Source organism: Dunckerocampus dactyliophorus, chromosome 19, assembly GCF_027744805.1.
Source record: "Dunckerocampus dactyliophorus isolate RoL2022-P2 chromosome 19, RoL_Ddac_1.1, whole genome shotgun sequence".
Classification (NCBI taxonomy): Eukaryota; Metazoa; Chordata; class Actinopteri; order Syngnathiformes; family Syngnathidae; genus Dunckerocampus; species Dunckerocampus dactyliophorus.
Window position 1 is genome coordinate 12433589 of NC_072837.1, and position 25753 is coordinate 12459341.

The 25753-nt window shown below is 41.2% G+C and overlaps 2 protein-coding genes across 2 annotated transcripts; both read left to right on the forward strand.

The window, feature by feature from the left end:
• The first annotated feature begins 91 nt into the window (after positions 1-91).
• On the forward strand, positions 92-18018 carry casp8ap2 (caspase 8 associated protein 2). The gene is made up of 10 exons (XM_054762111.1): positions 92-392; positions 1975-2037; positions 5062-5133; positions 5410-5510; positions 6663-6737; positions 7022-7137; positions 9473-11682; positions 12713-15032; positions 16586-16685; positions 17524-18018. The coding sequence occupies exons 2-10, from the start codon at positions 2004-2006 to the stop codon at positions 17584-17586; spliced, it is 5091 nt and encodes a 1696-aa protein (XP_054618086.1). The 5' UTR covers positions 92-392; positions 1975-2003; the 3' UTR covers positions 17587-18018.
• Positions 18019-18150: 132 nt separating this feature from the next.
• gja10b (gap junction protein alpha 10 b) lies at positions 18151-23377 on the forward strand. Its single transcript, XM_054762113.1, has 3 exons — positions 18151-18458; positions 18549-19925; positions 22599-23377. The coding sequence occupies exons 2-3, from the start codon at positions 18561-18563 to the stop codon at positions 22635-22637; spliced, it is 1404 nt and encodes a 467-aa protein (XP_054618088.1). The 5' UTR covers positions 18151-18458; positions 18549-18560; the 3' UTR covers positions 22638-23377.
• Positions 23378-25753: the final 2376 nt, after the last annotated feature.

Below are 25753 nucleotides of genomic sequence, written 5' to 3' on the forward strand. Positions count from 1 at the left end.
TGTTTTTGTTTTTCCTGTCGAGCTACTGTGTCCCACTCCAGTCCAGTAGATGGAGTCAATCAAGTGAGACATTGACTGACAATGAGTCCAAAAGAAGATGAAGAAAAAGAAGAAGCACTTCATTAGAACAAGCAAGGGAAATGGAGCGCGCTAGTGTTTGTACAAACATCTCACAATTTTGTGGAACTGGAAACCTCTGATGAGGTTAACGAGAAGGGTTGTATTTTTGAAGCTTTCTTCGCGTTGACAATTATTGTGGACTACCCAGAATCTAACCATGGCTACAAAATAGTCTCACTCTGTCCGCGGGAAAATGTCGTTACTTCCTGTGCAGATGTCTGTTGGCGCGACATTCTACTTCAGCTGGAGGCTGTAGGACATTATCCAAACACGTAAGTATGCTATGTGGTGGTAACGGGTTAGTAATTACTATTTCTAGGTTAATGTGTACTGTAAGGTCAATCATTTGCGACAGTAACATCTAACAATAACAGTCTTGTTGGTCGAAAACTGATGACCACTCGGCTCGTGCAACTGTCGAGGCCCGGTCAGCTATCAAAGTTACAATATGTCTTGTGTATTTTTTAAATCTTCGATTCACAGTGGGACGAGTAACCAATTCTAAATACCCTAAGAACAAATTAACTATAAATAAAGTTAGGTTCCAAGCTACCGAATGCGGTTTAAATTGTGACTTACTTGACCCATGTATGAATGATTGTGTTTATACTGTGCCCAAAACAAAGTTAACAGCATCAGGGGCAGCTGTTTGGCTATTTTGCTCAAGGATACTTCGCCACGGAATGTGAACCTACAACTTCAGGCATGGCTGCTCAACAATCACAGCCTGCCAGCCCCCCTCACCCATTTTCCAGCTTCTGTTCAGACCGGACAGCTGCTTTCACCATCCATCCAAATGACGGCGGGTGATCGAATATGGTTTTCCCTTAGCTTTCATTATACAGAACAGGTCTGTCATATGATACAGTATACAGTATCCGCGCTTCGCGTGAAGATTATCACCAGATAATGGCAAAAAAAGTAATTGATATGCCCATAAAAATGTCTATTTTCGGTTCCCTTGCGCTGCCTCTGCCTGATTTGCAATAAGAGTGACTGTTGTAATTATTTAATTAGATTCAGCTCAGCCCTTTTCTCTTCAATATGTCTCACACACTTATTAAACACATATAGAGTGTAAACTGTATAAGTACTCACCACTAATGAATGATAATATAAACCCATCCACGAACAGATGGAGTGGGAGTCACGGTGTAGAAACGATACAGTAATTCCTTGATCCCTTGTTTATCGGTGATAAGTTAATTTCCGCAAAGTAGGATTCATATTTATAAATGGAATATGTATTGAACTTACAGTGTAGAAAATCTTGTTTATGATCTTGTAAATACGTTATTTAACATTAGCAGAGCCTTGCAGACTGGTTTGTAGCGTATACTGACACCTAGTGACCAGTGTAGAATACTACATGTCATCGCAATATGTCTTCAAATTTGTATTTTACCTCATTTAGCCATTTTTATGCTTGAAAATGCTTCATTTGGGCAAACCATACCAACATTTTTCTTAAATATGCAGGATTTTTTGACTAATAAGAGGTTGTGTTCTACCATGAAACACCATGATTGATCATACATTTTTGTGTAAAATCTCTGCACTTGAGGAAAAACATCAGTGAACAATAAAGACTTAAACAGGGAAAATTGGTGGGTGTTTTTAACAGTAACAATATTTTACCAGTGTTATCACCTATTTATAAATGATTAACCACACAGGATGAATGAGAAGTGCTTTCTGCAGGAAAAAAAACTTTTTCTTTAACCAAAATTCAGCAAATTTGCAGGGAGGTGAATGTGGAATGGCCAATGTGCGGGGATCCATTGTAGTATTAGCAATTATAAGCCAGTAAAATGCATGCTGAACTGAAGCAAGTAAGCACTGTATTCTTTCCAGGTGTAAAAGTGACAGAGGCATGCGAAAAAATGGAGTGCATCAGCAAGGACGTGGCTCTTGGTGGTATGTATAAAAATCAAATTGAATAATTTAGGGTTTGGAATAACTCATCACTGTGTATCTTTTACATGGGCTGCAAAAGAACAAAGAAATTATTGCATGAAATGGTTTGAAACAAGCTTTTTAAAACCTTAATGTGATTGTGTTGGACTTCTCAAATGTCGGATTAACACATGCAGACTGTTGGATTGGAAACCACTTGTCTTGTGCGTATTGAATGGTCCGAGGAATGGCTGAAAGTGACCAAAGATAGGCGTGCCAAGCCTGTAGCCTCATGTCCAAAATTACTTGAGGCTGTAATTTCTGACAAAGGAGCATCAATAAAGTGTTGAGTAAGTCCTGTGAATACTAAATACAGTGGAACCTTGGTTAGCATACACCCCAGTTAGCATGATTTTTGGTTAACGTTGGAAATTTACAGCAAAGTTTTTCCTCAGGTTGCGTACAGTGTGGCATGCCTCTTGTCATGTTATTAATACACTGCGATTTTTTTTAGCACAAAACATCTTTGTTAGCATGTTATGAGCTTGCTAATACATGGAAACAGGAAGCGGAAGTCAGCTCCGTCGCCCGTCTATGGTGTCATCACCGTTTGACTCTGTAGTTCTTTGCTAACTAACAAAGTTACACCACAAGTCTCAAATGTTAACACAAAACTTGTTTTCATAGTTTTACAATTATAGTTTTACATGCATAAAACTATTCTAAATGATGGATGAAAGGGATACATGAACATTTAAGGTTACTTTTACCTTCATTGAAGATGTGATTGTTGCCAAACAATTAACACAGACACCACCTTGGTGTTTTGCTGGGAGTTATTTCTTGAAATCAACAGTTTTTCTCACCTTCTTTATTAAAATCCTGCCACTTTGGCCTCATTTTGGCTTATGTTGCCGCCCGGATCAAAAGAAAAGCAGAGACCTGCAGTGAGAAACTATTGAATTCAAGAAATAACTCTTGGCAAAACACCAACGTTGTGTCCGTGTTGATCTCGCTTCCACATTGTCTTTGGAAACAATCACGTCTTCAGCGAAGGTAAACGTAAGCTAAAATGTTCATTTATCCTTTTCGTTCATCATTTATATGCATTTATAAATGTTTTCTGCATGTAAAACTGTAGAAAAGTGTTTTGTGTTGGTATTTTTGGCTTTCTGGAATGGATTAATTGGATTTACATGATTTCTTTGGGGAAAATGGATTTGGAGTATGTTTCAGTTCGAGTCGGACCTTCTGGAATGGATAAATGTTGCTTACTAAGTTTCCACTGTGTAAGTAATGACAGGATAAAAAGCTACCTGTTTAATACGAGTCAGAACATTGTAGAAGAATGAAAAAGGCACTTTTACCACCTGATATTCTATTTGAGCAATTTCCCAGTGCGTAGAAACTAGGGTTGTCAATCTGTTCAAATATTTAATTGTGATTGTAATCGCATTTGGGCCATAGTTAACTCATAATTAATCACGACAAATCACAGATAGAAGTTTTTATTTATAATAAGTAGGGATGTAAATCACTTCCATACGATTCAAAACGATATATTTTAACTTCTCTCTTCTTCCTGGCGGCGTACTTTGTGACAACTCGACTCACAGCGACACAAACAACTTTGGTCTTGTCGAGGGAGGCATCTGGCAGTGCTGTGAAGCTAAACTTGCCATTCATTATACCTTTTTCTTTGCCCATTTGTGCTCAATATTTGTTCCCTCTTCTGGCTTCACGTCAGCTGCCACGCCACTGCGGTTCCTCAAACTACGGGGCGGGCCGAGAGTAACAGGACGTGCGCATGTTAATCGCTCGTCAAAAAAATGTTAAAGGAAAGTTTCTTTGACAGCCCTGGTAGAAACACATCAAAACACCACCAAACCTTAATTTTTGTAATCAAAATGGAGTGAAAATAATGTGTGTAATGATGAGAGATGACTATAATAACAGTGGTAGATAACATCAAAAGTCTTGTATGCTTCTCATTACCCTAGATAAAGTTAATGGTAAATATTGAACAGGTGAATATAGTTCAGTGAATGTACAGGTACCTTCAGTAGTTGCATTCAAGCAAGACTGTATGCAGCCTGTGAAGGTTCAGGATGTTGCATGCCACCTGTAAGAGAAGCAGCAAAATATTATTCTCATTATTAGGGATGCACAATATTTCTAATCAAGACCGATACCGATAACCGCTAACTTTAGAAATGTATTATTTTATAAATTTAGCTTTAACCGTAGTTTAGGTGTAACCCGCCCTGTTTCGCACCGCCCGCACCGGCGCTCGAGACCTTGGCAATGGGAGGCAAGAGCGCTGACCACATGGCTAAAAGCCCGGACTGTCGACCGCGTGTTCAGCGCAGCTCTTAAGGCAGAGGGAGAGAGGTTTACCAACGTACACTTGCACAGCCTCACATGCTGGCATCCGTTACAATGCACACCAGGGGGTAAGAATGACTCAAAGTTGGATTTGCCAAACTGTAGCTGTACATTTGTCCTAATATCACGACATCACTTCAATTAACAGAACAGAATAAAAAAGGAGGAGGCTCAGAAGTACAAACCGTGTCTCCAAGGGGTTTAAAAAGCCGGTGTTTTCACCGATGTTAAAGGGCCGGCCACCGCCATCATTTCTATGATGAAATAATATATCGCTTTAGCGCGCGGATCGTCTCTTGTACACTTTTTTGCACTTTTCAAAAGCCGTGATGATCAGAACAAGCCCCGGGCCTCTGGCATCGTAGCCATGCTGGTGTTTCAGGTGGCTGATACGGTTTGGTGTGTTGAAGCTCCATGGAAATTTTGCAGAGCATTTTGGAGGACTCGGTGAAATGTTATCGGATTTATCGGTGTGACGTCATAATTCCTCATATCAGCCCGATAGTTAATGTGTATCCTTACTTATTATGTCACGAAGCGTGTTCACATTCAATTTCAGTGTATTTCGGATTCTCCCAACTTTGGGTGAAAACCATTGAGACACGCACAGTATTTTGATGTTGTTTTGTGTTGTGTTCAATGCCGTTTTAAAATCTGCAGATGATGCACATGTCAGTGAAGATTCTGTGGACATTTACGATGATTTGGATCTCCAGGCTGTCAGCAGTTCAGGTGAACATGAGCTTTATTTAACCTGAAATGTTTTTGATGTTTTGACAAGCTGTAGTGGGTGAGTGGGTGTAGTGTTCTTTTACTTTACTTAAGTATTTTGTCATTTTGTCGCCAAGCCAACATTCCAGTGCACAATGTTTCCAAAAAGGTTATCCCTCATTTCAATGGGGTCATTCTGGTGAAATGTGATGAGTAATTCCCATTGAAATAGGTTTGGCTTGATTTGACCCAGATGTTTGTCATGATCCGACTGCTGTTTTTGTTCTTGCACTCCAGAGAAGTCCCCTCCAGCTTCTTCTCGGCTGCAAGCATCAATGGATCTATATGAAGACATTGTAAGAGAAGAACAACAGGGCAGAGAATCATCTTACATTGACGTAAGTAGATGACGTCACCGTCTCATTTGCATCCATGGCCATGACGCAAAACTCTGACTCAACATTGTCTGTGCTACATTATCTCATGTTTTTAAAAGCTATTTAGCAATACAGCATGAAGTCATTGACTTACGGGTGTTGGTTTCATTTTGTGCTGCAGTAGATGCGCATTCATGCGTGCACGTTATAACACACACAGGTGATTTAAAAAAACATTAATATTTCCTGGGCTGCATCTAAGTACTCCAACGCCATGTTTTTTTAAAATGATTATTTATTTTTAATTAAATAATTATTTTTTTGAAGCATGCCCATGCACCGAGCATGCCCAGTGGGCACCTCGTCAATACCGTTGTTGGTGCATAGTAGTTGTTTTATTATACCCGTGTAGTACTAGTAGTAGTAGTAGTAGTAGTAGTAGTAGTTTGTTTATGTTGTTGGTGTGTTAACCCACTGGGGTCGCTTTTAATTTACTATCCTTCAGAGGGCAAAAAATTCCTCACCCAAAAACTGCGATAAAAACAGATTCATATTTTTCTACTTTCTATGCTCAAATCTTTCAGTCAACTCAAGTTCTAATCAAAAATACCAACTATGTAATTAATTAATTTTATTATTTAAACCCTTTATTTTGGGGGAAAAACCAAAACAAAGCATCAAAATTAGTTTTATGACTATACTTATGTGTGGCTAAGCCCCCTAACATTTGTTATGTGGAAAAGGGCTCATTGTGTGTGCGTTTTTTAAAGTAAAAACAGTGACATCATTCAATCAAATGGGCATTTAATGGGTTAATAAATAATAAAAAAAAAAAAACATATGACATATATGGTATTTTTGATAAGAACTGAAGTTGATTGAAAGATTTGAGGAAAAAATGTAGAAAGAAATATTAACATGTTGGGTTTTTATAGCAGTTTGGTTGAGTTTTTTGTCCTCTGAGGATCTCAAATTTGACCCACGTGTCTGGTTGACCTATGAACAGAGTTGAATTTTATGACTTTTCATGAAATGAAATGGTTCCATATGGTGTAAGACAATCTCTGCATAGTTGCAGAGCCCTGAGCTGCCACATTTGACAGGACAAAGGGTGGCAATGTGTGGACAAAGCATCTAACAGTGTTTTTCTTGGGCTTTTTTTGGTGCTTGCAGTTGAAATCGCGATTCCAAGCAGCCCAAAACCAAATTAAAGAGTTACGCAGGAGACTGGAACAGTTGGAGTTACAGGTTTGTTGCATTTGAAGTGTTTTTGTAGCTCTTGGTGTCCTCATTCATACAGTAGGATTTCAGTTCATCCCATGCATGCCTCTTCCTTTATCGTTCATTGTAGCAAATTCTGCTGAGTTGGTTTGACAAGATCAATTCAGTATATTCAATTGGCCTTTTGAGGCTTGAAAAGACTTCATGTCTAATTTTTCATAATTTTCTTCTTACTGCTCGTGCACAGCGTAACTTCTTTATAGGAAACAAAAATGATCATCAAAATTCAAACGTATTTTTGTTTTTTATAGAACACAGGGCTGAACACTGAGAACCACCTCCTCAAAAAGAACATCTCAGCACTTTTACGGACGGCGAGACAAGAGGTTATGCGAAAGGACGCAGAGATTCAAAGGCTGAACCAGTCGTAAGTTAACACGCAAATAGGAAAAACAACAACATATCGTCTTGTGAAAAGGACTGTTCTTGCAGTGGTGGCAAGTGTTCATGTTTGTCTTTTAACTTGGGGTGTCCCGATACAGCTTTTTCACTTCCAATACGATACCGATATTGCAGCCTAGAATATCGTCGGATACCGATATCCATCGGCTATTAGCACGGATCATACATACTTTTATGACGTCATAAAGTGATATTACTCAAACAGAACAATATTCAGCAACGGTATGAATGAGAAAACTGACCCATTTACTTCTTTATGCATGTGGGGTATAGTTGTATCCACAACGTCTTGGCGGCCAGGCATACTATAGCGAGGCTCCAGGTGGTCAATGAAGCGTTTAAACCCAACATTACTCACCATTGACAGGGGCTGGCTCTTTTTCTGTTATAGCTAATGACTTTTTGCCGTTTTGTGGGAGTTCCTCTTGTGATGCTGCTTCATATGCACAATGAGGTTGGTCAGATTAAACTTGTCCGCTTCTATGCCAGCATGGGAAACTTGTACATGACACATTTTGCACTCAGCTGCAACGTCTTTTTCTGATTTTAAAGAAAAATACTGCCACACGGCTGACAACACTTCTACTCCTACTCCCTCCTGCTTTGTTAGCATACGCTGTTGCTCTATCCGGCCACTGGAATCGACTGCTTGTATCGGAAATTTTAGATGCAGGCCGATATAGTCCGATACAGTAATCCCTCAATTATGGCGGTTAAATGATTCCCGACCAGACCGTGATAAGTGAATTTTTGCGAAGTGGGATTCCTTATTTAGAAATGGAATATGTTCGTAGTTAGAGCATAGAAAACCTGTTTACAACCTTCTAAATATGAGTTTTAACATTATTAGAGCCCCTCTCGATGTGAAATAACACCCCTATAGTAGGGGTAGTAGACATAATAAGAGAAAATAAGCCATTTAAGACATAAATAAAAGTTGTGCTTGTGTGTGTGTTACAATAAATGTGTTCCGGAAGTATGGACAGGATGTGACGTCGGGGGTTCAGAGTTGAGTTTTATCTGGATTGTGGCAAGAACAGTAGCCCGTTTGGTTATTATTATGATTAATATGTTGTTATTATTATTATTATTATTATTATTATTATTATTATTATTATTGTTGTGCCTGTTGTGAGGTAATTCAAACTGGCAATAAAAGCTGATCAAGTCTGGCGCTTGTATGTTTCACTTACTGACACGTCGTGACCAGTGTAGCAGAGTACTGCATATTAAATGAGTCTTCTTAATGCCTTATGTTTGTGTTTTCTTTAATAAAGCCATTTTTATGTTTGAAAATGCTTCACTTAGGCAAAAAATATTTAAAATTCTCTTAAATATGCATACTTTTTTATTACTAATAGGCCATATCTAACCATTAAAAATTCATATTCATCTTTGAAAAACCCTGAGTAAAGCCGCAAAATGTGCAATGTGGCGAGGGATCACTGTACAGTCGTCCCTCGCTACATCACGGTTTGAACATCATGCCCACATTCTATCACGGTTTTTCAAAAATTCATTAATTAATAAATGATTGCTGTTTTGTGAATGAATACGGCCTATTATTAGTACAATATGCACATTTAAGCAAATTGTATGTATTCTTGGCCTTTTATGAAGCATAAAAATGACAAAATGAACAAAAATACACATCAGGCATTCAGAAGACACGCTATGTAATATCTGCGATGGTCACTAGGTGTCAGTAACGTTACACTGGTGAGACAATGGCCACCGCAGGAAGTACGCTGTCAATGCTAACGTCTGTTATATCTTATTTATGTCTAAGACGGTATATTTTCCCTTATGTCTACTTTATTAGTTTCTAACTGGATAATGTAAAAGCGACAATAGGGGTATTATTCCATGTCTTGAGGGCTGTAATAATGCTTAAAAAAACGTGTTTAAAAGGTAGTAAACAGGTTTTGTATGCTCTAACTATGAAAATTTGATTTGCAAAGAAGGAATTCTACTTTGCGGAAACTCACCTGCCACAGTCGGGTCTGGAATCAATGCATCGCGATAAACAAGGGATTACTGTACTTGTTTTTTTCAGTAAAGGGGAAACCCTGCTTATTCGGCAGGGGACCGAATACTTATTTTCCCCGCTGTTGTGATGTTATAACATCTGATCTTCTTCCTCTGTATAGTTTTATAGTTTCTGTATCGCGATATCATTATTGTCAAAATATTAGGATAACATATTGGACATGGTTTCCAGTCCTAGCTAATACCCAGTGAAGGGTTATTTAAAGTTACTGCATATCCATAATTTATTATCTCCCCTCCACCCCCCACAGGTCAGGCAAAGGTCACCATCATCATCATCATCATCATTCTCAAATGCACGATCAAAACCCCTCCTGCCACTCCTTCACTAGCTCGATGAGTAAGCCACCAACGTCCAGTCTGCCAGCACCCAGTCCCACCTTATGCTCCTCTCCTCAAACATCATCTTCAAGGGACGATCGTCTTCCAAAGGTTCACCTTGAAGCAGCCAGGAAAGAAAGTGGAAAGACCAGCGGCTCTTGTACGGAGACAAGGCCTTCCTCTCACAAAGGTTCCTCAGTGCGTGACGTTCAGAAGGAGCTCTCTGTCAGCAATTCTGTCAGTTCATCCACCTGGCATCATGGCTCAGATAAGCACAAATCTAAGCACAGAGAGGAAAAATGTCAGAAATCGTTTGACTCTGCAGACAGAAAACACAGAACTGGTTTGGATTCCAGTTATACCATTGAGAAAGTCAGGTCTCATAAATTAGACCGAGAAAGAAGACATGACTCCAGGACATGTAAAAGCAGGGACTACCAAAATGTAGACGGGCATCGAAGGTCAGAGAGTGGTAAAACTCCCCCAGTAAAGAATTTAAATGTTGTAGGTTCTTCAGACGACTCAAAAGGGAGAACTCATGAAAAGAAACATCGATCTGGTCACAGCTATTCAGACGACCGCAGTCGACACAGCAGAAAAATCAAGACGAGTGATGAAAAGAGCAGTTTAGAGATGGAACTTAAAAGATCTGACTCAAAAGACCGGAAGAGATCTTCTGTAAATCCGCATACAGAATGCAGCAGTGCTTCTTCAAAAGAGAAGCAAAGGAGTCGGCATTCAGGTGATTACCAACGGAAGGGAGACAAGCAACGAGAAGATGAAAAGCCCAAAAGCCATAAAAGGAACACTGCATCTGAGACAAAGAGAGAAGGTGACAAGCAGCCATCAGGAGAAGCTCACAATAATAAACCCGATGCCAATAACAAGGAAAGACAAGGAAAGAAGCATGTGCAAATATCCGTCAAGGAACTATTAGAAGATAAACGAGAAAACAGAAAGTTGTGCTTCATGGAAACACTGAATTTAACGCTTTCGCCAAATAAAAAGCTGCTACCCAACAGCAGCCGGAACGATGGACTCACTGCATTACAGCCGGTACTCGAAAGGGGGCCAGGTGGGGACATGTTTGTCATCCATCAAATCGACAGCAGTGAATCACAAGCTTGTCTGGAAAAGTTGCCTACAGATTCTGTGGAAGCCCCCATTTCAGAGACGCTTACGAAGAGAGATGTCCAAGAAAGAGACACCAGCCCGGAAGACACTGCTGTTCAAGCTACGTGTCTGTTATCCCACGATTCAGCAATGGACGGGATGGCTTCATGTGTGACACCAAAAACACAAGAGAACAGTTCTCTGGTAGAGAAAGACAGCCCAGACAGCCAATTAGATGTATTGAAACAAGTGGATGCTACTGATCATGCCACTGACGTGTGTGGAAGTGGTAAAGATCGAAGTCCTTTACAGAAAACAGAGAGTGGAAATATCAATGAGCAATGTATTGCTGTCACACAGCATGCTGATTCAAGGCTAGCTCAGGACAGCGGCTGTCCAAATAAGGTTATGGAATATGCAGGCACATCAAAAAATGTATCTACCCCTGAAGATGTTATTCACACTCATCCAGAAAGTGGACAAACGTCTCCCATCACCAGACATCAGGATGCTCAAATAGACGTGCACCCGCCTGCTTCGTCAGGTCCCGCCAATGATAAAGACACGTGTTATCAAGATGATCTCCAAGATGCAAATGCTGTATCTAGTACAATAAGTCTGGAATCTGTGCCACAAGAGGGCCTGAGTTTGCCTGAGGCCATTTACGTTCTAACAAACAAGGACGACGGTGGCAGCTCTTGCCTCACAACCGACCAAGTCTCATCCCTCGGCTGTATTGGCGTGTCAAACGTCAGCAGCACAACAGAAGAAATGTCTCCACCTGACCAATACTGTGAGCTCACTGTCACACCAAAGAAAAACCTGTGTGAAAAGAGTCTTGAGAAAAATGTCGAGCCTTCCTGTTCAATGCCTTTACTTCATGACGAGGACTCCATGATGCGCACACTCAGCAATCTCAAGAGAATCCCAGATGCAATCAGCCCTTTAAGGAGTCCAATCCACATGAAGAAGAGAAGTCACCTCCTGGTTCATGGAAAGCCTGGGCATGTCAAAAGCCTACAAAAAGGTAACATTTCAAGTAAAAACATTTTTTTATTATTTATGGAGTCAAGACGTCTTAAATGAGGGATGTCCAAACTTTGTCCACCGAGGGCCACATACTGAAAAAATGTTTTTTTCTGTAATATTATGACTTTATTGTCATATTTTTGCCTTTTATAGCCATATTATAAGTTTTCGACAATGTCAACGTTATTTGCAAAATTTTTGCCTTGGTTTTCCTTAGGCGACAAAGCTGACTGTTTCTGTCTATATGTCATCAGCGGCTGACTCTGTAGTTAATGCCACTAGTCTCAAAAATGTTAACACAAAACACCTTTTTATACTTTTACAATTATAGTTTTACATGCATAAAACCATTCTAAATGCATATAAATGATGAATGAGAGGGATAAATGAACATTTAAAGTTATTGTTATTATTATTGTTACTAACATTGTTATGCCCAAGAACTACTTTAATGGCGTAGTGACACCTTGCCACACCACATCAGCTAGATGCTAATGAGGTGTGTCCAATTAGGTGCAGTAATGAGCTGCCGCTTTTTATCCGTTTTATAAAATACGAACATGGTGTCTGTGTTGTTCTCACTTAAGCAAAACATGTTGCGAAAGAACTGTCAATAACCAAGTCAAGCTGACCTCTTTTCGTGCAATTGGAGTTCAAAGAAAGACTCATTCTACAATCTAAATTTTGGGGGTCCCAAAACCCCCAAAACAAATGAACATGTCCCTTGTTTATATGCCTGTGTCAGTTCAACTTGTCATTTCTTGAATCGAGTTCATGAATTAAGTTAATGGGGATCACGAGGAAAATGTATGGGGGAGGGAAAGTGTGTTTCATGCTCTTGTTCTAGCATACATTTTGTGTATTGATCCAACTGATGGTGTGTTTTTATTTAGCAGTGCTGGTCAGGAAATATCAAGACAGGGCAGCTTTGTAGTAGTAGTAGTAGTAGTAGTAGTAGTAGTAGTAGTCACCATGTAACTGAACTCGCATGTTTTAGCTAATCCATCTGTTTTCCTTTGTGTGTGCAGAGTTCTCAAGCACAGCCTGTGATGCCAACTCAAAGAAACAAGATTTAAATAAAGAAAATAAATATCCAGGTTCTCCTTCAAAACATGCCAAGCAGGATTTGGCAGACAAATTACCGGAAATGCCTTCAAATCTCTCCGACACGGAACCAGAGGAAGGGGAAATTTTAAGTGAAAGCGATGACGCATCCTCAGGCTCGCCTCTTCATGCAACCAAGCGAGTGAAATCAGCAGGGGCAGTCAGAAGTAAAGCCAATCCCAAGTCCCTTTTGGAGAAGAGGAAATGTGAAGAAAGGACAGCAGCAGAAAGTGCATCAAGTCCAGGAAGTAAGAGTCGTTTTAAAACGGTTCGCCCGGTATCAACCAAGGCTTCTTTCACCACAGTAGAAGAAGTCATGGAAACATTCAAAATGGTTCGCATGGAAATCCGGAAAAAGTACATGAAGCTCCACAGAACCTTTCCAAAGAGGAGTTTTTGCGGTGTCATGGAGAATTTCAGGGAGTCGTTTGTGCAGTTTGTGGAAGGTGCACATTTCAGTCAAATATGCTGTCGAGCAACGGAGCTCAAATCTAAGCTGAAGGTTTTAATCATATCGATGTTTAACAAAGTAGCAGACAATGGTATTGTCAAACGCATCTTTGATCAACAAGCTGCTGATCTGAAACAAAAGTTGTGGGACTTTGTAGATGTCCAACTAGACTACCTGCTCAAGGACATTTACGCCACTCTGAAGAACCTGTGTCGAGCAGTAAGGACTTTTCCAGAAAAAAAGAGGTCTTGTGTAACTGAGAGTGTCCCTGGACAAAAAGATTCAAAAGGGCTTTTAAGGGCTTTGGATCCAATGAAGCCTTGCGTTGCATCTTACAAAACAGGCCTTGGAAGTAGAGGCAAAGGTATAAGAATTACTCATACAGGAAAACAAAAAAATGTTGGCACGTGTCCACAAAATGACGCGCCTGCAGATCCAGGAGTTGACGGTCTTTCTCCTAAAAAGCCTTCAGTTTCAGATAAAACTCCAATGGCGTTGGTGGTCAAGTCTCAAAGTACATCTTCGCTGGACAAGACTGACTTTGAACTACTCACAGAGCAGCAGGCTTCCAGTTTAACGTTCAACCTGGTCCGAGATTCTCAAATGGGAGAAATATTCAAGTGCCTCCTGCAAGGATCTGACTTGCTGGAGCCCAGTGGAGAGAGCACATCGTGGTCTCTGTCTACGCCGAAAAAGAACGGGGAAACACTCATTAGCATCACCACTCCAACCAAATTTGACTCTCCGACGAAATTTCTTTCCCCAACCAAATTTGACACCCCGTCCAAACTGATCGCTACCTGGTCCAGCATCTCACCGCGCAACATGTTCCCACAGGCCAAAGACCACGTCACAACAAATCCAGTTTTATTTGATGAAAGTTGCTTGTTAGAGGTTCCGTCTGAGAATCAGGCGACACTGCAGTCCAACTTTTTGTCACAGAGGAATTATTCCATTCTCGCCGAGGATCTGGAAGTTTCCCTAACTATTCCATCACCTCTCAAGTCCGACAGTCACCTGAGCTTTCTGCAACCGTCCGGCGTGCACACCATATCCACTCCAGACAGTGTCATCAGTGCTCACATTAGTGAGGACGCTCTGCTCGACGGGGAAGATGCGACAGAACAGGACATTCACCTGGCCCTCGACACAGACAACTCCAGCAGTGGGTCGAGCAGTGGTGTGCCCTCACAAGCGGTTGCAAATGCTTTTGTGTTGAAGCCTGAATTGCCGATGCAGGCGCTCGTGATGGAGAAATCCAATGATCATTTCATTGTTAAGATTCGTCAGGGGTCCACACAGACTCTCGATGTAGATGAGACTTTGAGTCCAACACGAACGGAAGAAGACACCGCAGACAAGTCGCAAAAACAAGCCAGCCCATGCAATGAGATATATAAAGACCGTGTAACAGGCATACATACGACTAGTGGTGGTATTGCTCCAACCAAAGATGATAAGGAGCCTCCACATACATCAGCTGCATCAAAACATGCGACAGACGAGACGCAAAAAGTTGTGGCATCTCCCCGAGCGCCTTCTGAACAGATTCATTCAAAGGACAAAAGTCTCACCACCGCAGAAGAAGATGTACGCAGAGACCCGGAAAAAGACAACAAGGATGTTGAGAAAAGGAAAAAACGAAAGCGGCACCAAGAGCATTCAAAAGCAAAGCGTCCAAGGGAAGATCAAGAGGACCAAATAGGAAATGAATCCTTACCGCCGTCCCCTAATAGTTTCTCTGCCATGAACGTCGTCAAGAGAAAAGGAGCTGTGGTGATGGCATGGACAAGGTCAGTATCTGATATCCCAACTCATGCCCACCTTTTTATTCAAGTTAGGGCATAAAATTTTGTTATTCAGGATCAGGTATACAATGGAACCTTGGTTAGCGTCATTAATTCCTTTTCCTCCCAGAAGGTCCCACTCTAACCGAAACAGACTAACCAAATCAGTTTTTGCCCATAAAAAATAATGTAAATCCAATTAATCCATTCCAGAATGCCAAAAATGTTAACACGAACCACATTTTTATAGTTTTACAATCATAGTTTTACATGCAGAAAATGATTTTAAAAGCATTTAAATGGTTGTTATTAAAAAAAAATACATTAAGAACAGACACGCAGTGTATTACATTACAAGATGAGCTCCATATTGTATGCTAACCGGAGAATGTACACAAACTGAGGCAAAGTTGTGTTAATCGAAGTTCAGCAAAAAAACACGCTAACCAGGGCGTATGTTAACCGAGGTTCCACTGTATCTGCCAGCTGTAATAAAACAAAATAACAATGCATTTTCTTGCTAAGAAGAATCTAATATGCATTCTCATAGTGATTGTACAATTGTTATTTGGCTGAAAAGAACAAAGGAGAAATATTTGAATTAATTCAAATAATTCATTCATTCATTAAACATATTCATTCAGACCAGTGCATAATGTTTTTAAAGGAAAATGTACTTTTTTTTTTTTAGTTTTGCCCCTCTTCCACAATCCTTATTTGAGACATGAAAACATGTAAAGATGTACAAACAGCCAAAAAGAGTCAGGTAATTAATGCATGTAATGGGACACACCTATTCCACCTACAAAGACTGCTATCAAAAACCCTCGAAAAACCTCCAACAAGGTGGTGGTTTTATATACAGTACATGCTGTAACCATGTAGTAACAGGTATATTCATGATAACATGTAATACTTGGTGTTTTGTCATATTTTGGCCATTTTAAGCATTACCGCAACTTCGTCCTTGGGCGTATTGATTTCACATAGCAACATAGAAAGGAACGCCTACACCTAGCATTAGCTTTTCCAAACTCCAAAATAAAAACACAGCAGCAGTGGCAGCAGCTCCAATATGTGGCGTTACTTTTTGGTAGTGGTCTGGGGCATTGTGAGCGTGACGTTGACGCGCTGTGAGCAAGTGTGTGGTGAAGCTAGTCGCTAGCCGGTGTATTGTAGCAAGGTGTCACTATGCCAGTAAAGTAGTTCTTGGAACAATGTTAATAGTAATAATAATAATAATAATAATAATGTTGCTACAGCTTGGTTAACATGCATGTATGTTATATGTAAATGAGCGTTGTTGCCGCTTTTTGGAGTGCTTTTCAGAAGGCTTTAAAGGTGGAATAAGTGTTTCCCATTACATGCATTCTTAGCTGCCTATTTTTATGTATTTAGAATGCACAGAAAAGAGAAAGACGTGTTCATGCCTCACTAAGGATTGTGGATGATGGGCAAAATTCCAAAAAAGTGCAGTTTTCCTTTAAGTGGAAATGGTATGAATTGTGCATGAGAGCAACCTCTAGTATGTCCAATCATAATTGTCTTATATGTTCCAGAGATGAAGATCGAGCAATTCTTATTGACCTGAAAACAAAAGGTGCTTCACGTGAAACATTTGCTGACTTGTCAGATAAACTGAAGAAGCCGTCAGAACAGGTACGTTGACTTAAAAAATAGATGACGTTAGAGCATGGAAAACCTGTTTACAACCTTCTAAATATGTTTTTTCTTAACATTATTAGAGCACTCTACCTGAAGACATGAAATAACATCCCTATGGTGTTGAACCCCATAAAGTGGACATAATAAGAGAAAACAAGACATAATTTAGACTCATGTCAGCATTGTTGCTGTTACTTCCTGCAGTGGCTTTTGTCTCATTACTGACACCTAATGACCAGTGGAGAATACTACATATCAGTGCATGTATTTAAGAAAAAATAAGACATTCAAGATATAAATAAGACTCGTATTCATGTGTGTTGCTGTCAATGTGTTCCTGTGGCACGGACAGGAAGTGACGTCCGGGGGTTCAGGGTTGAGTTTTAGTTTGAGGAAATTTACAGCCAAATTTACGGGATTATTGTGCCTGTTGTGAGATCATTCAAACCTGAAATCAAAGCCTGTTGTTCCGGCGATCAAGTCTGGTGCTTGTGTGTCTCACCCAACATTACAGCAACATTACTGACACCTAGTGACCAGTGTAGAATACTATGTATCATCACAATGTCTTTGAATGCATGTTCTGAATGTCTTACATTTGTATTTGACTTAATTTAACCATATTTATTCTTGAAAATGCATCATTTAGGCAAAAAAATGTCAAATGTGCTTCAATATGCATATTTTTTGGACTAATAACAGGCCGTATTCAACCACGAAACAGCACGATTTATTCATGAATATATTTTTGAAAAACCGTGATAAAGTGAAGCGTGAAGCGGTGACGTACGACTGCAATGGCGTAACCCGTGTTACTTTTGTACTTTTTCAGATTGCACAGAGATTTTACCAGCTCATGAAGCTCTTTAAGAAGCAGGGGAAGATGGACGTCTGATCACAGTGACTTGTTTGTGTTTTGCTGAAAATGCTGAGGATTGTCGTTCAGTTATTTACTTTGAAGGCCCTCTTGGAGACAATGTTCGGTGTACATAGTCGGTGGTATACAGTAGATATTTATAAAGAAGCGTTTGTCGTATCCTGTCTTATGACCAGTTGCAAAAAAAAAACCTAGACGGAACTCCTTGAATTCATCCTGTTTTTGATCTAGCAGTTGGGCTAGAAATTGTAATTATGTTAAAATGTTGCATTTTAAAGCTTGTAAGAGTTTGAGGATTAAAAAGCCTTGCATTTATCTCTTTTCTCTAATATTTTATTTCTAGACGCTAATGGTATTTTTGTATCCATCTCATTGCTTACGAAAAGCATCGAGTGTTGTGAATATTTGATATATAACGTAGGAAAAATAAAGTTTTATTTGATGATTTTACTTCTTGTTCCGTGTCTTTGTCAAATGCTAACAGTACGAATGATAAACGTGTTGTGTTCATCCCAGGTATGATGGGTCATTTTTGAACAGTAAAAGCACGGCTAGTTCAATACAAACACCCCCACACGGACACGCCTTCATTGAATTAAGAACCACGGGTCCTGGGCACAGAACAACAGACATGTTCGAACATGTTTACGAGAACATGCTAAATAGTGACACGTGAGTCTGTGCTATTTCCAGCCGGGTGTCCTGTTAAGAGCGGCAGGATGAAACAAACCTCAGGGCATTATAGGGCCATGATGGATCAATTATTGCAAACTGGAGACCTAGTTCCCAACAGCCATAAAATGATCAGCGCCGGTCAGTGGAGTCTTTTCTCTCTCAAAGAGAACAATGACAGAAGATCGACTGGTAGTGAGGACAAGCACCGTAGATGCGTGTGAGTAGCTCCTTAATATTCCCTTTTGTTGGATGAGCAAAATCACATCAAAGCTGAGTTGACCGCCCGTTTGTTTCTCTGACAGCAGATGTGACCGAAGATGGGGGACTGGAATTTGTTAGGGAGCATTTTAGAGGAGGTCCATATTCACTCCACCATCGTGGGGAAGATCTGGCTCACCATCCTCTTCATTTTCCGCATGCTCGTGCTCGGCGTTGCGGCCGAGGACGTCTGGGACGATGAACAGAGCGAGTTTGTTTGCAACACAGATCAACCTGGCTGCAAGAATGTCTGCTATGACCAGGCTTTCCCCATCTCCCTGATTCGCTACTGGGTGCTTCAGATCATATTCGTGTCCTCTCCGTCACTGGTCTACATGGGGCACGCGCTGTACCGTCTGAGAACCCTTGACAAGGAGAGACACCGAAGAAAAGCCTGTCTGAAGGCTGAGCTGGAGGGGACAGACCCAGTCCAAGACCATAAGCGAATCGAGCGAGAGCTCAGGAAACTCGAGGAACAGAAGAAAGTACGGAAAGCTCCCCTTCAAGGCTCTCTACTGCGAACGTATGTTTTCCATATCTTGACCAGATCTGTGGTGGAAGTGGGTTTCATTATAGGTCAGTGTGCTCTGTACGGCGTTGGACTGTCTCCTCTGTACCGATGTGAGAGGTTGCCTTGCCCAAACAGTGTGGATTGTTTTGTCTCTCGACCAACAGAGAAGAACTTCTTCATTGTTTTTATGCTGGTGATCTCCGGAGTCTCTTTATTCCTCAATCTGCTTGAGATCTTCCATCTCGGGGTGAGAAAGATCAAACAAAGTTTGTATGGTTATAAGTATGGAGACAACGACAGCGTGTGCAGGTTGAAGAAAAACTCCACGCAGCAGCAGGCTTGCATACTCCCAACTTCCTCCCCACAGAGGCTGATGCCGCGTACGCAAATAACCTGCTCGTTTGTGTCCGGCCGTGATGGAGACACTCAGGAATCAACCGCCGTAGCCCCTCGTGCTCAGGAGCCGAACAGCACCAACCACCTGCCGGCGCAGGCTTACCAGCCAAGCCAAGGCGACATCCAGAGCCTCGACGTGGGGAGACGGTCATCTTACAGCGACGACTCGGACGTACCTCAGAACCCGGTCATGCTGCAGCATACGGGACCTCGACCTACTTTAATGAGCAGCCACATGAATATCCCCGCAGCCCTGAACTTCTCACAAAGAAAGCAGAGCAGGGTGAGCGTATACAAAGAACTCAGCGATGCAAGCGTTTCACTCGGAAGCGACCGCTTCCCAACGGCCAGGAAGAGCAGCTTCATGTCCCGAGGAATGTCTGATGGAAGGCAGGGCACTCCTTCCGTCAGCCTGGATTCTATCAGTGGAACAAATACCGAGGCTCAGCACTTCCACCAGGAAGAGAGTCCTGTGGTGACGCCACCGCCTCCGGGCACTGGGAGGAGGATGTCTATGGTGAGAATAGACCACAGAAGGTGTTTATCTTTAAGCAGGGGTGTCCAAACTTTTTCCAGCGAGGGCCACATTGTGAAAAATGAAAGGATGCAAGGGTCACTTTGATATTTTGTAAAGTTATGCTAAGAGGTTATATATATTTCATGCAAAAACTGCATCTCAGCTTTGTGATATGGGTGAAAAGGCCTATTATTAGTATCAACTCACTCTACTCTTTCGTTCCCATATTTGCTTTTGTTTAAAATAACTGAACTTTCCTCTTGAATAATCTTTGCACATTTTCTTCTCGTAATATGACTTTATTCTCAATATAACTTTTTTCGCCCAAGTAATTTTCTAAAAATTACAACTTTATTTCTCATAACATTATAACTTTGAATGGATCGTTTCTTCTTCTTTAGTAGTTCAGCTCTGAGCCGCACGGTGCTCTAGTGGTTAGCATGTTGGCCACACACTCACAGTCAGGAGATCAGGAAGAACAGGGTTCGAATCTCCGATGGGCATTTCTGTGTGGAGTTTACATGTTTTGTGCACGTTAGGTTAATTGGTTTCCTCCCACATTCCAAAAACGTGCATGTTAGGTTAATTGGAGACTCTAAATTGTCCATAGGTATGAATGTGAGTGTGAATGGTTGTTTGCCCTGCGATTGGCAGCTGGGATAGACTCCAGCATACCCCTGCGACCCTAATGAGGAGAAGCAGTATAGAAGATGGATGGATGGTTCAACTCTATGCTACTAAAATGACATATTTTTCCTCATATAGTGACTTTTGTCTTGTTAGAATGTAACTTTTTTCTCATAATATTATGACTTTATTCTGAAATAATATAACTTTTTCCCCAACTTAATTTTCCAAAAATGACAATTTAATTTTGTTATGCTTGTTTTTCATAACATTATAACTTTAAAACTAACATTTTTCTTTAGTAGTTCAACTCTATGCTACTAAAATGATTATTTTTCCTCATATCATGAGTTTATTCTTGTAAAATAGAGACGTTTTTTTTGTAGTTTAAAAAAAATATATATTTTGACTTTATTGTAAAATTCCAGCATTCCAGCATTATATACATACTGTAGACTGTACACTACGTCAGGGGTGTTCAGGGTCTTAAACTCAGTTCACCAGGGGGCCCCTGGAGGTACGATCTGGGTGAGGCTGGGTCGCATCAAGTATTGCAAGTGGGGCTGGGAATCTCAGTATACCTCACAATACCAAACGTGATACATGACGCACGATAACGATAATATCTCGATACGGTGATGGGGTGAACCCAGTTAAAAAAATAATAATTTCATAGTGTATATTTTGCTGCATTCTGCTGGGATAGGCTCCATCTTACCCATGACGCAATGAGGATAAGCAGTACAGAAAATGGATGGAATTTTTGCAGCATATTTTAACCAGAATACAAGCTGCATCGCTGCAAAAAGAGTGAGATTGTTTTAGTGCGACGTAAGTGTAAACAGGATTCTGGTTTAGGTGTCTGCCAAACAGTAAAGCTATTTTAAACTCATTCAGAAAACACAACAGCTCATGTTGATGAAGTAGATCAACTCATAACAAAAATAAATATTTAGTGTACGTAGTGAGGTATTCACCAGAAACAGACAGATAACGACCCGTAAGGTTGAGCCGTCCACGCTATAAAAGCCAAAAGTGAGTATCTTTGCTGGCGTATCGTTCCATTTAACTTCACAATAACGCGCCGTTTGTTTATCTTCTTCTTCTGAGACGTCCACTCAATTGCCTTCCGTTCTGGCGAGGAGCTCCTGCTAGGTGACATGTAAAATGGTGACTCGACTCATTATTATTCCCCATAGTAGTAGCTGCCCTGTGTGTATTTACTTACCTGTTACATGTTGCCCTGTCATTTTTCTTTTGTTTTCTTTGAGTTAGCATGGCGATTGCTTATGGGCGCCACACACCGGAGGCGACACCTCCTCTACTCCATTCATTTTCAATGGAACCTGCGCGATAGGGAGATCATGGCATGTCACCGTCCAGCCAAGCGGCACGCGAAATTCGTGCGTGTGAGAAGGTTTGCGTACGTGCGTGTTTGTGCACAAGCTGGCTCGCGACGCCGTCCCAGAAAGTTGAAAAGTGCTGTCGCCCAGACGAGGACCAATCACGGGAGTTTCATTGATCGACCAATGAGCGGACAGGATGCTAATCAGTACGCTATACTTACCGTGTCAGATATCCATGGGAACTTGTTGGTGCCGGAGTAAACAGCGGGTAAGTTTTGATTCATTTACATAGACATTTATGTAAGTTTATCTTCAACATTAGCAAGATTCTGTACTAGCAAGACAGCCAATCAAAACCGTGGCAGACTCATACAATTCGCTCTGGATGTGATCATGTCGCCCACCCGTGTAGCTGCTCACAGCCGCTCGTCCCCTCCCGTGCGTGGCGCCCATTATGCTTGCACCCGACGAGTATCATTGGCTTAATTGGACCTCGTGGGCCGCATTTACGGTATTTACAGCTGTACGTTTGAGACCCCTGAACTAAAGATGATTTATTTTCACTTTTTACAGCAAGCCTGTCAAGGCCAGGCTAAAACTACAATTTCATCGTCCATCTTCCTGACCTTTTCGTCTTTTAACTTCCTGTTATAGTTTGTGGTTTGTTAATGTAATACAGTGTATTTGTTTTTCATTTCAGAACATGATCCTGGAGCTCTCTTCAATCATGAAAAAGTGAATTTGGAGCTGAGGTGTGTTGCGTGGACGCGGCCTCAGCAGACGTAACCCTGTCCTGTTTCTTAGTGTGTGTGTGTTATTCACAATCATGTAACATGCCGCTAACTAATGATCCTATAATGATCCACATAATATATGAATGCCATTTGTTTTTGGCTCAACAAACTAACAACAACAAGCTAAAAGGATACTGCATTTGTAGGCATGCTCTGGATAAATCAGCCCAATACTGGACAAATTTACTGGTCAGATATCAGAAAAAATATATATATAATCCCTCAAGCCGATCCAAAAGCCCAAACACTCGCATCAATACTCAGTTCAACATCACACCCTGTGCTGCAAACCAGTGATGTGCACTCAGGGGAGGTGTGTGAGGCGAAGCTCAGTAATAACATTAAATAATATGAATATTTGCCCTTTGAACTGTATTAGAAATGTATTTTCTCTATGATTCCAATCAAATTCTTATGTAAAAATGGCTGAATTTGCACATTTCCTGCTCAAATACAGGGCAGAACCCTCCAATGAGGCTGCCGCCAGCCTCTCTTCTCTGCTTGGTGCGCTAGCCATGCCTACCGTGTGAGTGCACTGAGTTGGATCACGGCGCCTGCCTGTCTGCGTGTGGCCAATAATATACTGTAATGTTGCGGAAAAATGTATTATACACCATGACTGTCTACAGCCTGTGTAATGCCTTTTAACGTCATGTGTGACATCATTATTCTTGTTCATCCCACAATAAAACACGTAGAAATGTCATACAGTATGTGGAGGTGCAGTACTTGCTTTGTCCTGAAGGGGTGGGGGCATGCATGAGCTGGAAGATGCTCGTCACTGCCACCCTCAGAGCAAAAATGGCCCGTGCTGCAATTTCTTTGGAACTGTTTGGAAAATAGCATTGAGTCGGCCCGCATCATTAAGCAATTCCTCTGGCATTTTCGTTTTAAAAGTGGAAATAATATTGTGTATAGCAAGAATTCCACCTTGTTTGTTTACTCTGCTTTAGCTGAGAGGTGTTACGCCGATGATGTCGTTTCCGGAAACGAGACTGAACAGTGAGAGCTAGCTCGTCATGGGTGGCGCCATGAACTATAAATGTCATTTTTGTGAATTTACCGTTTGCTTTCAAAAATTGAACAATGTAGAACTTGATTACAAAAAATAGATAACATCTTTAAGCAAAGTTGATGACTCATGTTGGCTCCGTATAAAGAAGCATCAGACAGTCAAAAGTGATCATTTTGACTGCAGCAAAGCATGCTGGGAAACACGTAATCTGCCCATTCCACAGCTGCAAACTCTTCCGGGTTACACATCTCAGGGATCGTGATGCTGTTGTGTCGATATAAAATACTGTAGCTTTTGACCAGACACTGAGAGAATGACAGAGGTGGTCAACCAACAATCACTTGATTGAAACGAACAACCACACCAAAACAACCATAGTCAAACATCCGCACTCCGCACTCCGATGTGTAAAAAACAACAAAAAAAAAGTCCATCCACACAAGTGAGGTTTAAAAAGTGTATATCCACATAAACACACGTTCACTAGCTGTTAAGCGCATTTTATCCCAACCTGAAAACACAACCACAGGGGTGCATTATATTGGTATGTTCCAATCCCAGCCCTGCACGTGTGGGGAACCGGGATAAAAAGTGTGTAGGCTGCTTACTTATCTATTCGTCAGTGCTAATGAGACATTTTCTCAAAATCTGACCATACTTTTTGTTTTGTTTTTGTCCTGTCCAGCCATTAGGGCAGATATTATCGTTGATCTAAATGCCCTCACGTGCTCAACAGATTTGCTCTGCCAGTGTGAGATACACTTTACAGAATGTATTTGACTTTGATGTTTTGTTGTTATGCAAATTTGGAGCGGCTGGACCGGAGCAGGAGCGGATAGAGAAGAAGAGACAAGAAAACAGAGGGGGGGAGTTCGGGGACGACAACAGCAACGACAACAATTGCGACAACAATAACAAAACAACAGAAACTCCGCCCCACGCAGCCAGGCGGAGCCCCCATCACCAGAGAGCCACCCGGCCCACAGGGGCGGGCAGGACCAGAACCCCTACTATTGTTTCAGCCTGGATTATTGGGGCATGTCCTGAAATGAGCATCTGTGTGTGTGCACTGATGATGCATGTGAGTGTGCTTCGTTCACCAGTTATGTTGGTTAAAAGAACAAGAAGGTTTCAAGGTTTTGCGCGAGCGTCGCAGCCATGTCGTTTACGCATGAGTTCCACAGTGGATGAAGATGCGCAAGCGTCGCAGCCATCTTCATCACATACACAAGAACGGACATGCGACAGTGCGCAGTGATACGACAAAAGAGAAAAGTAACGCAGCGTGATTTGTGAGGTCTGATTTTTTCGAGGAGGCATTTTTGTGACGCAAATGTATTACTGTTTTGAACGCATGTCGTTTTGAGAAGCCAAACACTTTACTTAAGTGGCCCCACTAACCGGAACTACGTCCCTCATCACCGAAATCCAACCAGAACTGGGCTCACAGGACCAATTGGGGGGTAAGTCACTATTGATGCACTACACTGCTGATGGGGATATCTTCATGTCAAAAGAATCCAAACTAATAATGTATTTAGAAGGTTTTAAGGCTAGGAGTTTTTTGTTCATATTTGACCTGGATCCAATTTTTTCATGTCGGTGTGAACAGCGACTCAGGCCTCATTTGCATGTGGATGTAAATCCGACACGTATGAGATGCGACTGCGGTATGAACGGACAGGTCGCATATATATCTGACCAATACGCCATCGAAAATCGTGTATGCTTACCGAGACTGTAAGGATGTAGACCAGGGGTCACCAACGTGGTGCCCGCGGGCACCAGGTAGCCCCCCACGACCACATGAGGTGCCCGCAAGCCTGCTTTCCATTCAGGTTTCCAGTTAATAATGAAAGAACAGTAGAAAGAAATGCATTCTGAAATACAAAATGTGAGTTGTGGACACCAGCATTTTGTTCATGTTCTGGTAAAACAAGCATATTCGCTTTGTTTGGGTTTAAAATAAGCTCTGAAAATAAATGTTACAAAAATGAGTAGCTCTTGGCCACTTTTATTTTGTAAAAGTAGCTCTCACAAGGAAAA

What these genes read in the sequence shown, in the direction of transcription:
- gja10b (XM_054762113.1), top strand. Translation starts at nt 18,561, where the DNA reads ATGGGGGACTGGAATTTGTTAGGGAGCATTTTAGAGGAGGTCCATATT. An exon ending in CTGGGAGGAGGATGTCTATG is followed by an intron (nt 19,926 to 22,598) that starts GTGAGAATAGAC and finishes TTTTCATTTCAG; the next exon opens with AACATGATCCTGGAGCTCTC.
- casp8ap2 (XM_054762111.1), top strand. Translation starts at nt 2,004, where the DNA reads ATGGAGTGCATCAGCAAGGACGTGGCTCTTGGTG. An exon ending in TGGAACAGTTGGAGTTACAG is followed by an intron (nt 6,738 to 7,021) that starts GTTTGTTGCATT and finishes TGTTTTTTATAG; the next exon opens with AACACAGGGCTGAACACTGA. An exon ending in TGAAGAAGCCGTCAGAACAG is followed by an intron (nt 16,686 to 17,523) that starts GTACGTTGACTT and finishes GTACTTTTTCAG; the next exon opens with ATTGCACAGAGATTTTACCA.